The 14,531-nt window shown below is 33.6% G+C and overlaps 1 protein-coding gene across 1 annotated transcript; it reads right to left on the bottom strand.

The window, feature by feature from the left end:
• Window positions 1–8,955: 8,955 nt before the first annotated feature.
• LOC127087949 (ruvB-like protein 1) lies at window positions 8,956–13,874 on the bottom strand. Its single transcript, XM_051028862.1, has 13 exons — window positions 13,643–13,874; window positions 13,120–13,252; window positions 12,664–12,852; window positions 12,451–12,582; window positions 12,184–12,333; window positions 11,849–12,004; window positions 11,094–11,228; window positions 10,551–10,616; window positions 10,363–10,469; window positions 9,571–9,670; window positions 9,390–9,481; window positions 9,250–9,319; window positions 8,956–9,161 (listed from the first exon to the last, which is right to left on the bottom strand). Exons 2-13 carry the CDS (start codon window positions 13,207–13,209, stop codon window positions 9,072–9,074), a joined length of 1,377 nt encoding a protein of 458 aa, XP_050884819.1. The 5' UTR covers window positions 13,210–13,252; window positions 13,643–13,874; the 3' UTR covers window positions 8,956–9,071.
• Window positions 13,875–14,531: the final 657 nt, after the last annotated feature.

Genomic DNA, 14,531 nt, shown 5'->3' with positions numbered 1-14,531 from the left:
AATCTGCTGACTCAGCTACTCCATAGAATGCCTCCGCCTCCGAACCCTTAGACACTTAGGCTTCTCTTGTTGCTTTTTTTATGTCTTTTGCTATGTTTTTTTTGTGCCCTCTATTTTCTGAATTGCTGCCTACCTGTACCTGTCTTTATCATATATGAAATTTCTTTTACCTTTTTTTTGCCAAGTCTTTTTGAGTCTGGCAAAAAGGGGAGAATAAAAACAACTCTGATGAAAATATATATAAGCCTCTTGCTGCACTACGCACATTAATATCTTATGAGAACTAAGTTATGCAGGATAACAACTAAAATAATAAATAGCTGCCACACAAGGAAAATCTGGTAAGAAATTATGAGAAATCCTATGATCCATCTCAGGGGGAGTCACCTCTCATTCTGACTCTGAGATAATATTTTTTGTTGATAATATCATTGTTTCATCATCACTCTGAATTTTTTTGTCATCACCAAAAAGGGGGAGATTGTAAGAACAAATTTAGTATCTACAATTCATCTCTAAGATTTTGATGATAACAAAGGATGAAACAAAATGGTACCCTAACAAATTTATCTAAGTATGCAGGACTCTAATCAAAAAGAAGTCAGATAGACATACATCAGATATAGACACAAGTTTAGAATGACCACTTAGACGCAACTCAAGCAAAAGCTCTGACTCTGAATAAAGGAAGTGCACAAAGCGTAACAAACAAAGAGAGATCAGACACTCTGAAGCGGAAGAGAACACTCTAGGATTTGAAGCTTTTACACTCTGGCGAATCAATCAGGAAGACATCAAGAACCTCTGAAGACTGCCAGCTGCAGGCAACTATCTGAAGATATACTTGCTGAACAGAAATTCTGCTATCTGAACATTCTGATTCAGAAACGATCTTCAAAGACTTAGCTATGAAGACTTTCACTTATGGCAAGAATCTATTTTTGGAACAAAGTTATAGCGCCCCAAACTGCTTTGGAAAGAACACAGAGATTAATGACATTTATCAACCATCATTGCCAAAGATCCTTTCATTCAACGGTCTCCTCATTTAACTCCTATATATAGGATGGATAACTTCTCTAAGAAGACAACAAAAAACACGCGAGAATACAAACACTATTTTCATATCGTTTATTCATTCTCCTTCTCACACGAGTTGCTGCTCTAAAAGTGTGAACAATTCTTTTGCTCTTACCTTGTGTAATTTCTGCTTATCTAGAAGCACTAAGCATTACTGTAATTCTATTTATTTGTTGAAATCTCCTCAAGTGACTTGTGAAGTCTGTAAACTTGAGAGGGCTAAGAGATATTTATCCTCTTAGACCATCATTTTTGTAATCTTTCAAGAGTAGTGGATTATGTCCTTATTTAAGGCGGAATCACCTTGGCCGGGTGGACTGGAGTAGCTTTGAATTTCAAGCAAACCAGTATAAAATTTCGTGTTGATATTACTTATTTTTCGCGTGTGTTTCATTTCCAAAAAGTTTTTATTATCAGTTAAAACAATTCAAGCCCCCCTTTCTTATTTTTCTCTACCTTCAAGAATCACATGTTGGGGAGAATCCTCTATTTGCAGTCTAATCTAAGGAGACTAGTCACTCATCCATAAAAGAATCATATTCTTTTACAATTAAAAAATAAGAATTATACTTATAATGATAAAGAATAAAATCCTTTTGATAACCTTCATTTTCACTTTCCTCTAACTCAAAAAATTAACTTAAACAATATAAAATTGGACTCTAAATTATTTACAAAATTGGATTGTTGAACCATTTGCCTTTCTTTTACTCAATAAGCATTGTAATGGATATTTAGGATTTAGAGAATGGTCTAATTTTACCCATCATGCATTATAACATCATAGGAATTTTAATCATTATTTCCCATCATTTTATAGTCTGAATTATACTTTGACCTCTTCATAAAAGTTATAGCCCTAGAAAATTTTCTTTCTTTTTCTATTGGTCAACCTCAATTCGGAGTTATGAAACTTCAGTTATGATCAAAATACGGTACAAAGATAAAACCAACATGCCACTATTTACTTGAACTGCACCGTTATTTTACGATTCATCTGACATGGAAAGTTGGCATCACAAGAATCGTGGCACTATGCTTAAAGGCTTTCCATAATCTTTTGTTTTCTACTTTTGGAATTTCAGAGAAAGTTGGGATCATGTCGCTAGCATGTGATCATGTTGCTTTGGTTGTTGAAGTTTGATAATGGTGTTAACCTTGTAAGGCATGCCACTATTGATTATCTCTTGAAACTTTCTATAATTTTCATTTGTTCCTCGTGTGCTAGTCTTCTCCTTACTTTGTCATTGTAACTTTTGTAGTAAAATATAATGAAATTTGTCTAGTTATGATGATTTTGAAGTAGTTTGGTCTTTTCCACGAATCTTTGAAATCTTTCTTAAAACCTATGAAAACATAAACGCATTAATAGTAAAAGTACTTAATGGCGAATGAATTTAATACTAAAAACATCAAATGATGGATTGTCATCATCATGAAGGAAAAACTTAAATCTCTCAAAGGTTCTTTGAAAACATATGATAAATAAGTGTTTGGTAATCTTAATTTTCAAATTAATTTGTTGATAAAGGAGGTCAATGGTTTGGACTTTAAATTTGACCAGGGTGTTCTCTCAGTTGGGAGATGATTTATACTAGGATGATGGCCATCACGGATCATTGGTCCTTGTTAAAGATAAAAGAAATCTCAGTGTTTTGAAAGATATAAAGTTAAGTGGCTAAAGGATAGATATGCTAACATTGGTTTCTTCCATACATGCGCCAATAGTAGAAGTAGGATAAGTTCCATACTAATGTTTATGGTTGACGATAGTTGGGTCTAATGGGTTCTTGATATTCATCACAAGGTTTTTAGTTTTTTCTCCGATCAATTTAGAGAATCCTTTATTTGTCGACCACAGTTGGATGAGGTTTCCTTTTTCACCATTTCTAAAGAGGATATTGTAGCTCTAATTATTCCTTTTCTTCTCATTGAGATAGACATAGTAGTTACGTAGTATGATGGAAATAAGATCCTTGGACCTAAAGGGTTTGACTTACCTTTTTATGATATTTTAGCACCTTCTTAAGGAGGGTTTGGGTGTGATGTCTTACCAGTTCTATTATTTTTCCTCTTTACCACGTAGCTTCTCCTCTTATTCTCTTAGGTAATTTTCGGCATATTCCCTTGGTGGATTCTCTTTATAATCTTGTTGTCAAAGTGTTGATGGCAAGACTAGTGGAGGTTATGGATAAGGTTTTTTCCCCTAATCAATATACTTTCCTTAAATAGAGGTATTTAGTTGGTGGGTGGTGGTAGTGAATGAGTTGATCGATTTGACAAAGAAAGTGTATGATTCAATTAGTTGGACTTTTCTAGATTAAGACCCTCCTTAGGAGATTAAAGTTGAGATTTTTGATGCAATAATGTTTGTTTTATAAGAATACTGAGGTCTTGGTTAGAGGTTGATATACCCAACAAAATAGAATCCAGGTGATGTTGAAGGAAGGTGGTCCTCTAGATTCTTTTCTTTTCTTGCTTGTGACATAATGCTTTAGTGGGTTATTACTAAGATTGTGGAGACAGATCTTTTCTTTAGTTTTAGGGTGGGCCCTTAGGATTTGGTGGTCTCTTATCTTCCGTATACGGATGACACATTTATCTTGGTGAATGCCTCGATTGAGAATCTTTGGTTGATTGAGGCCATCCTCTAGGGTTTTGAGTTTGCCTCAGACCTTCAGGTCAACTTTGTAAAGAGGGGTCTTAATGCTTAATGTGGATCTTATTTTTCTGGACTTAACTTGTGATTTTCTTCCCTATAAACAAGATACTTTTTACTTTCAAGTATCTTAGATTACCGATAAAGTTCAACCATCTCCTAGAGGCCATTTGGGAACCTCTAGTTTTGTGAAAACATAAGTATGTCAGTCTATGAGAAAAATGACATGACTTAATTTGGTTCTTAATGGTATCTTACGTAAATCTACCAGGAAAAAAGAAGTTCATGAAAAAAAATGAAAGAAGTGAGAGAAGCAGAATAGGTTGAACTGTTGAATCACAATTGATTATCTCATTTAATGTTTCTCACATGTAATTCTAACATGGACAAACATAACATTTTTTTATTAAAATTAAAATAAAGGATCAAGCTAAGAGACTAAAAATATTGTCTATTAATTAGAAGACTAGCATGAAACAAATGACTTAATTAAAAGACTAGAAATTCAATTGAACTCTTTAGTAAGAAGAAATGGTATAACTTGTGTAAGTGAAAAATATTTTATTTTCAACTAGTGTTCCACCTCAGTTTCTCCTTCAAATGAAATGGATATAAATTGGATAATTATTTGTTTATATTTTAGATTGTTAGAAATACTATAATAATAAAATGAGAAAAGGAAAGAGATGGGAGCATTAAGTGTGGAAAACAGGCATGGTCGCCCCGTTTAGTCTGCTTTGCAAAAACTAGCAAAAATGTGTGCAAGGCGGGGAGAGTGTTGTATTGGGCATTATAAACTAGAAGTTCACAAATGATGATAAATTTGTAATTTGGCATGATCGGTTGGGCCATCCCGGTTATATAATGATGCGAAAAATAGTTGAAAATTCATGTGGTCAACAATTAAAGTGTCGGGAAATTATTCAATCAAATAAGTTCTCATGCAGCTTTTGCTCGCAAGGGAAGTTGATAATTTGGCTATCACCAACAAAAATTGGAAATGAAACTATTAATTTTTTAGAGCGTATACATGGTGATATTTGTGGGTCAATACACCATCATGTGGACCATTTAGGTATTGTATGGTTTTAGTTTATGCATCAACTAGATGGTCATGTGTTTGTTTGTTGTCAACTCGCAACCAGACATTTGCGAGATTTCTAGCTCAACTAATCCGAATAAGAGCTCTTTTCCCTGATTATCTTGTCAAAAAATACATCTTAATAATACTGCATATTTTTTGTCTCAAGCATTTAATGATTATTATATGTCTATTGGAATTGACATTGAGCATAAAGTAGCACATGCGTATACACAAAATGGACTTTTAGAATCATTATTAAACGTATTAAATTAATTGCAAGACCATTTATCATGAAATACAAAATCCCAATTTCTACTTGGGGGCATGCAATTTTGCACGATGCGACATTGATTCGTGTCATACCAACAAGTTATCACACTTTTTCCCTTTTACAGTTAGTTTTTGGTAAAGAACCTAATATTTCTCATCTAAGAGTGTTTGGATGTGCGGTATATGTTCCAATTTCTCTACCAAGTCACACTAAGATGATTCCTTAAAAGAGGTTGAGAATATATGTGGGATATGAATCTCCATCTATTATAAAGTACCTTGAACCAACAACAGGGGATTTATTCACTACTCAATTTGTTGATTGTCATTTTGACGAGTCAAACTTCTCAGCATTAAGGGGGGAATAATAAGCTGGAAAAAGAGAGAAGTTGGAATGAATTATTATTATCTCATCTTAATCCTCAAACAAAATAATGTGAACTAGAAGTTCAAAAGATGATTCACTTGCAAATCTTAAAAACTCAATTACCAAATGCATTCACTGAATCAAAAAAGTGTGACTAAATCATATATACCAGCAGTCAATGCTCCAATAAAAATGGATGTCCTAGTTGGGCAATTTAACAAGTCTCAACCACGCCTAAAGCGTGGTAGACCAATCGATTTCAAAGGTAAGAATCCTCGAACAAGAAAGGGGGCTATGAATAAATATAGTCTGAGCGAAGATATAGAAGGTTTAAAAGAATCTTCAGACATAATAAACACTTAAGCTCTAGAAGAGGCTGATCAGGTACCTAAAATTCATGAAAATAAAGAGATCTGCATAAATTATGTCCATAATGGAATACAATGGAACCGACACGAATTCGACACTGATGATATTTTTGCATACAATATAGCGCTAAATATGATAAATGACAAAGAGGATCATGAACCAACATCTATTAAAAATTGTAGACAAAGTGAGGATTTTCCAAAATGAAAAGATGAAATTGAAGCAGGATTAAACTCACTTTACAAGAGACGTGTTTTTGGACCTGTAGTTCGAACACCTCAAGGTGTGAAATCAGTTGGATACAAATGGGTTTTCATGCGAAAACGAAATGAAAATAATGAAATTGTGAGATACAAATCTCGACTTGTCGCTCAAGGATTTTCGCAAAGACTTAGAATTGATTTTGATGAGACGTATTCACCTGTAATAGGTGCAAGTATTTTTTGATATTTAATAAGTCTTGTAGCACATGAATGGCTTAATTTGCACATGACTGATGTTGTAATAGCTTATTTGTATGACTCCCTTGATAGTGAAATTTATATGAAACTCCCTAAAGGGTTCAATATATCAAATGCACATAACTTTGGATCTCGAGAAAGTTACTCAATTAAATTGAATAAGTATCTCTATGAGCTGAAACAATCTAGACACATGTGGTATAATCCTCTTAGTGAATATTTTCTAAGAGAGTGATATACAAATAACTCAATTTGTCCTTGTATTTTTATAAAAAGATCTGAAAAAGAATTTGCAATAATAGATGTCTATATGGATGACATAAATATTATTGAAACTCCTGAAGAGCTTCCAAAAGCTATAAATTGCTTAAAGAAAGAGTTTGAGATGAAGGACCTAAGAAAGACAAAATTATGTATAGGTTTATAAATTGAGCATTTGAACAATGGAATATTTGTACATCAAGAAGGTTATATAGCAAAAGTGTTGAAACACTTCTATATGAACAAATGGCATTTGTTATTTACTCCATTGGTTGTTAGATTATTAGATGTGGATAAATATTCCTTTAGACCTCGAGAAAATGATGAAGAATTACTTGGTTCTGAAGTATCATATCTTAGTGTGATTGGAGCACTTATGTACCTTGTTAATCATATGTGTCCTGATATATCATTTGTTGTCAATCTATTAGCAAGATATAGTTCTTCACCTACACGAAGACATTGAAACAGAGTTAAACATGTATTTCGTTATCTTAGAGGTACCATGGACATGGGTTTATTTTATTCCAAAGCATCCAAATTCGAATAAACAGGTTATGCAGATGCAGATTACTTGTCAGATCCTTATAATAGTAGATCATAGACAGGTTATTTGTTTACATGTGGCGGAACGACTACTTCTTGGAGATCTATGAAACAAATCATAGCAGCAACTTCATCTAACCATGCAGAACTTTTAGCACTACATGAGGCAAATCGAGAATGCGTTTGGTTGAGATTCCTAATTCAACACGTACAAGAGACTTGTGGTTTGGCTCCTAAAAAAATAAATACAACAATGATATGTGAAGATAATAATACATGCATTGCTCAATTAAAAGATGGTCACATTAAAGGGGTCGAACAAAACACATTTCTCCAAATTTCTTTTTCACTCATGATCTTCAGAAAAGCGGTGATATAAGCATTCAATAAATCCGTTCATGTGATAATCTTGCAGGCCTTTTCACAAAGTCACTCCATAGTAGAACTTTTAACCAACTATACAAAAGATTGGTCTTCATCGTCAAAGAAATGAATATCTTAAAAGGCCATATACTCTTTTTCCTTCACTAAATTTTTTTCACTAATTTTTTTTTAATAAGGTTTTAACGATATATATTCTTTATAGACATCCAAAGCGGGGTGTTATAAATACCATAATTATGGATGTCCATCGATTAGGAGATTTCATATTGATTTTCTATTTATTACATGTCCTATAAATATTCACCTTAAATGAGAAAAATATAAAAAAAACTCTCTTCTTCTCTTTTCTTTCTTCTATTGTTTTATTCAATTTCGTAAAAAAAACAAATTAATAAATACAAATATGTTTTCTTCTCCCCTTCTCCAAAAACACACTCTACACTAAAGTGATGGGTTCTGCCTTACCTTACTCTAAAAAATTTATCTCCTAACTACCAAACAAAGATTTATATGAATAAGAAAACCAAAATGGCAATCAAATACATAACAAAGAGCCAAGAAAAGTATGGCATATCATTGATCAGTTGAAAAAATTAAACGTCCCACATTGATTAAACATCTCTAAAGTGGTTATATCGAGTGACACCCCCTCACCTTACAATTAGCTTTATAAGAATGAATTAGGTCAAAATCTAATATGGCACGTCCCAAACCCAAAAAAAGTGCTAGATGTGAGAGGATGTATTGGAAAAATTACAAATGTCACATTGGTTAGACGTCTTTAAAGAGTTATATAGAGTAGTACCCCTCACCTTACAAGTTAGTTTTATAAAGATGAATTAGATCAAACTATAATATTTACCGATTCAATTGAAAAAAAATTCATCTATATGAAATTGCTTATGAAAAACATACACCTATCTCCGACCGTTTACAGTGACGATTAGTGCAGGTGGCAGGTTGTGCGGAAGATCAGATTGTTCGGGTGAGATTAAGCAAGTTGGTTGGACGCAACAAACACAATACTCAGTCAACAGTGGCAAGCAACCAACCACTGCCTGCAGCACCCTATCTCATTTCAGATTTAACAGGTACCAGGCAGGTCAACTTTTTCCGCCCAGCCCTAAAAAAAAGTAAGACTTTAAAAAGCTTTGCATAACTTTGTAAGAATCTGTTATGGTCAATTAGCCGATTTGAAGACCTATTTATGGTAGCATATTCAATGATGTGAGTTTTATAATGTGACACTGAATTACCAAATCCCTTTATCCTGAAAACCTCAAGGTTATACCAAAAAAAAAGACGACTAAGCCTGGAAGATTTTTTGGGGGTCTCAACATTTTTATATAAATAGACTTCTAGAAAAGTCTCGACCTTTCCAAGTACAACTCACTTAAGACTAGAACATAGGCATTAGTGCATCCCTCAGTTCTACAAGACTATGTTCTAACAAAATGGACTGAAGGATTGCGTGTATGACCTCTGGAAGGAAACTGTTTCCATACAAGAATGAAATTCTGAACAAGAACCAGAGTAAAAACCTAACAAGTTCAGATTCTAGCAAATCATTTCAACATTCTGAAAATAGTATTATGATATGTATTTGTCTTGCTGCTCTTGAAGTAGCTTGGCTGATGATTTGGCATCTAAATAAAGTGAACAAATTTCCTCAAGATCCGCCTACAGATTTCGAAACAATAACTCAATTAGTTAAAAGGATGTAGTTAACAAATTATTTTTAAGTGCCAAACATTTGATTCTTAATTACCTTGCAAATGTTCTCTCGACCATTTATCTTGGCAACAACGCTGGCAGGTGATAAAAGCTGAATCGCATGCCTGATAAACAACTAGTATAAGTAACATCGGAAAGGAAAACATTACATAACAGGAAATCTAGAATCCAGACCTTAAAGATGTCTTTTGTCCAATCTCCCCAAGGAAAGCTAAACTTTCCTCATCCACAACCAGTTCTTCCACTTGAGCTCGGATAGCTAGAATCTATACAAAAGCATGTATGTCAGTGCATAAAAAATTAGCAAGTTTGACATATTGAAAGCTTAAGTGAAAAAATGTTGAAGCCCATTTACCTGAATTATTTCAGCTGGACCATAGGTTACTGTTCGAATGATCATCAATCGATCCAATAGGTCAACAGGTATGCCATGAGGACTGCTCATATCAGCCCCTCTGTAAAAAGCAGTAAATTTTACACTCAAATTTAAACATAATGAAAATAATTAAAATAGGATCATTTCGATCTAATTATTAACAAATCATGAAAACAGAGACATAACCTATTGAGATACTGCAAAATCAAGTGTCTTCTAGGTCACGCATAGAGCACCGAAGAAGACTAAGGGCCAGTTTGTTTCAGCATTTTTTTAAAATGATTTTCATAGTGTTACACATTTTTGTTTAAAAAAATTTAGAAATTTTTTTAAAAAGCTTCAAATGAAAAATTGATTTAAATAGTTATTCTTAAAATGTTATTTTAGATATTTCATTATTTTACTATAACTATTTTTGGATATGAAAATTTCAAAAATCACTTAAATTTGAAGTTATTTCAAATAGTTTTTCATAAAAATCATTTGAGATACATCTTTTAAAAAAAAAGTGATTTTGACTATGTTTTATCTTTAATTATGTATATTTATGTTATAGGATGTCAAAATTAGACTTTCAATTTATAAAAAATACGAATTTCAAAAAAGTTAATATTTTGAAAAACATTTTTAGAAAAATCATTTTTGAAAATACAAAGAAAAAATCTATTTTTTAAAGCTAAAAGCCCTAATTGACTTAACATACTGAAGATGATGGGCTAATTTTCCACTTCAGACAAACTTTATAAGCAATTTAAGTTTAACTAACCATACCTTACAGAGCATATTCCTCTATTTGTGGCAAAGATTACTATTGGAGATAAGGAGCTCTCTAAAGCACGATTAAGATAGGAAAAACACTCCATATCTAGCATATGCACCTGCAAAGAAGCATTAGAACTTCAATAAATGGATGCAAAATAATTGTAGGCACAAACAAGTGAGAAAGTTAATGAAGTCACCTCATCAATAAATAGAACCCCAGGGACAAGCTCCGCAACACCTTCATCAATATATCGGTTGACAACCTGTCACCAACATAAGCATACTTGTAAACATATAAACTACCATCTTGTTTTTATATCATCCCTCCATTTTTTTACTTTCTTTGTTTTTTGGTCACAAGTATGATTTATTAATCACCAATATCATTTTAAAGCATGAAACAACCGAAAGAATAACTATCACGCCCAAGAACAAACAATTAATTGAGAAAATTGCTATGAAAAAAGCTCAGTTTTAGTTGGTTAGTTTTTGTGTAAATGAAAAAGGTAGCCTAATACCAAATAGCATCTTTATGGTGGAATCCATGGAAAGTCGGGCCATTGTGGGTCTACTATAGAATACCTTACCATGCATTTTCAAGAGGCTGGTGCGCTATCATACCACTACTTGAAGTTATGACCTTTTGATTACATGTAACATGACAACAACTTTGACCGTTGTGTCAAAGCTCCCCTTCTAGTTAAACACAATTAAACATGTATGACAAGTTATAAAAATACCTTATTAATTTCTTGTCTCAACTTGTCAGTGATTTCTGTTTTCCTAGGCTTCATCATCTGGCCCATAAGCGACAAAATATCTTGCCCCCCCTGAGGCCGTGCATTGGCAGCATCCAGATCATGTAGGGTCACGTCCTTTAAGAACAAAAAAGATCCAAACCACAATAAGAAACCAATCATATATAGCTAGTGTCTAGAATTTTTTTTGCAAAGTTTGCAACTCTGACAATTTTTAATTAAGAACTTTAAGCCAGAAAGGTTTGGTGCATTACTAGCAGAAGAAAAATACGTGGGACCCAAGTTAAGTTCAGAGGCTTGGTAGAGTTACATCTTACTGTGGTTTGATGCACTTCCACCAAACTAGTTCCTCTGCAATGCAGACTCAGAACTTTCTTACAATGGCCAATATCAGGTCCTTGAAATGCTTAAATTCTTTATAGATACATAAATTGTTGAATTGGAAACAATCAAAATGCAACCCTAACAGATTATTTCCTAAGCTTTTTTCTTTGTGCTAAGGAGTAGTAAGCCCCAAGCAGACTATATCCTAAGTTGCTTTCGTTTACATGACAGACAGTATATTAACTTCAAATGAAACAGTGGAAGTGGTGTGAAGCTATTGATAGTAGCAAATGAATTAAGAAATGAAACCTAACATCAGCCCAAGTTCATAGTACGATAATCACCAAGGACTCAAATATAGAAAATCTTTATAGACATCACATAAATATAAAAATGGTCTTCAAATCAAATACCTGAACAATTTCCTTTTTCTTGTGAACCTCTCCCTTAGGAAGTGGAACATACTCCTCTGCTTCAAGGTCAAACTCAGTAGCAAAGGCATCACTTCGGCCAACCCTTTTCACAGCCCCACTATTTGCCTCTATATATATAACATCCCCAACAGCTACCTGTACAATGTGCATAAATCGCATGTATCAAAATATTAGAATGGTTGACACCAATATAAAGCTTTAAAACAAAAATAGCTTCCCACCAAACAAAAAAGTTATAAAATATATTCACAAGAGCACTCACAAAGAGAAAAGGATGTTAGCAAGAGGAAAAGGTAGAAAATAAGAAACCACACCTTTTCCTTAATCAAAGCATCGTATATTGTGGGGTCCAACTTTAGTTGCTTGGTTCCTTTCACTGTCTTCAACCCAATTATAACATGGCTAATACTTTTACCATAACCTCCTGTTATACTCTCAGTTTCTTCAGGAGAAAGCTCAGTCACCTTGCACAGGATCAGAAAATACCATCAAAAAACTTTATATAAAAATAATATGTAGAACAAGAGAAAGTGATCAACAAACCAATCTCAGTTTTAACAAGGAAATCACAGCAAACTCACCTCGCCTTCATATACTTCCTTATTTTCTTTAATACGTAGACCGATAGCCCGTCGAAAATTTTCCATAAGAACCTCAGTCTTCTTTACTTCTGTTGAGTATACTTCCGAACCAACCATTGGACAGAATGGAACCTACAAAGTGGCATAAAAAAATCTTCTAAGAGTCTCAGAGACAAAAGAATATAAATATAAGAATGATTTTTTATAGGAAACCTTAGTCCCAAGCTCCTGACATATCCCAAGTGCTAATGCAGTTTTGCCAGTTCCAGGTGGCCCGGCGAGAAGGATTGCCTTACCAGCCATCTTCTTCTGGCGTATCATATCAACCGCAAGGCCACATGCTTCTCTTGCCTCAGCTTGTCCCACGAACCCAGAAGCAAAAGGCAGAGGTTTTCCACTTACCTGAACAATAACCAAACCAAAACCCAAAAAAAAATGTTGTTAACTTTAAATTAAAGCATCCAAAGCAGATGAGCATAATAAGACTTTGATGTCACTGAGCAATAAGCAAAAGGGTTTCGTTTCACCCACAACAAGTCAGCGTGTATAAAAATTTAAATTGGTGCCCATTACAATCTACTGGGAATAAGGTTGAAGTTCAGCAAATATTTCCACACAAAAAAAGAATGACACAATAACTTGTCAAAATGCAAGAGGAAGAGAACGAACCTCAAGACCTAGGCCTTTTATGTGTGTGTGAGTAGCAACACGCTGTTTCTTTGTCGTTGACTGAACCTCTTCTATTTTCATCTTCTCCATATATCTCTAGGCAAGGTTTTGAGTTTTCACTTGGCACTGGAGACTGAAAGCGGACACATAATTTGCAACATTCAAAGAATTAGGGCTGGGTCAACAAAATTTCAAATCAGTGAGTCACGAACCGCATAACCCAGATTCTAATAAAGCATTCATACTATAATAAATATTCATAAACTTAAGCAGCCCCTAATAATAAGTAAGTATATGATGTGAAAATTCAACTGTGAATTTGTGCTACACAAAATGCATTACAGTGTGATTAATTTCCAAATTAAGTATCAAGGTATTTAGCTTTCATGAATAACCCTACATACTGGAAAAATAGAAACCCTAAAAAAACTTGAAACTAGCAACCATTTACTTAAAACTGAGTAGAAAAACAAATGAAAGAAAAGAGACAAAATCAAAAGCGATGAAGTGAACAAGTTTGAACCTGATGAAGTAGCTCCAGCAATGGCCAGGTAACTGCTGTGCTCTTTTCCTATGCAAGCTATCGGCGGCCGGGATCACCGTCTCTTGCTACGGCGGTAGCGGCTAGGTTTTAGGGTAGAGAGGAAGAAGAAAATGTTTGAGCGCAGAGAGAGTGAAACGAAACGAAACGAGAAAGAAGAGAGGGTTTAGTTTTGTGGTGGTTCTGCAGCGTGTTTTGATCAAAAGGAGCGTGTTGTGTAACCGACGGTTGAGATTGATTCAAATGTAAAAGACTTAATCACTTCCATTGAATTAAAAGGGGTCAAAGAAGAATTTCTAAATCTAAGTTTATTATCTAAAAATTGTTATAATACCCCCTTTGAAAGTTAAAATTGAAATAATGATTATCTTACTATCTTAGGAAATAAATTAAAGCTAGGTGAATTAACCCATATCCAATACATCATTTTAAGTTCAACTGATATATAGAGTTTTGAAGCCCATCATACAAAAATACATAACTTATATTCTTGATAGCTATTGAATGTCAGAATCAATAAACTATTTTGATATTCATTACAAGATCTTCTCAAACACAAAATTCACTTATGAACATGATATTATTTCTTGATGTCTAAATGGACCACATTGTTCCCAACCAGCATAAACTCATCCTTTTCTTCTTTACCTTCCATTGAAGTGCTTATGTGAAATGGATGTAGTAACTCAACCCTTCTATTCTTCCCAAATCAGTCATTCTGAACTATAAATATATTTTTCTCAAGCTTTTCTGTTAATCCTTCGTTGAAATAATAGTTGGGGTAGATTTTCTTCATCTTCAAGACACAAAATGTAGAGATCATGTCATGTACACTCTGAATTATTATATAATGATATAGTGTCATATTTTT

This window comes from Lathyrus oleraceus, chromosome 5 (genome assembly GCF_024323335.1).
Source record: "Lathyrus oleraceus cultivar Zhongwan6 chromosome 5, CAAS_Psat_ZW6_1.0, whole genome shotgun sequence".
NCBI lineage: Eukaryota > Viridiplantae > Streptophyta > Magnoliopsida > Fabales > Fabaceae > Lathyrus > Lathyrus oleraceus.
Note: the sequence above shows the minus strand (reverse complement) of the source record. Positions and strands in the feature narration are given on the sequence as shown.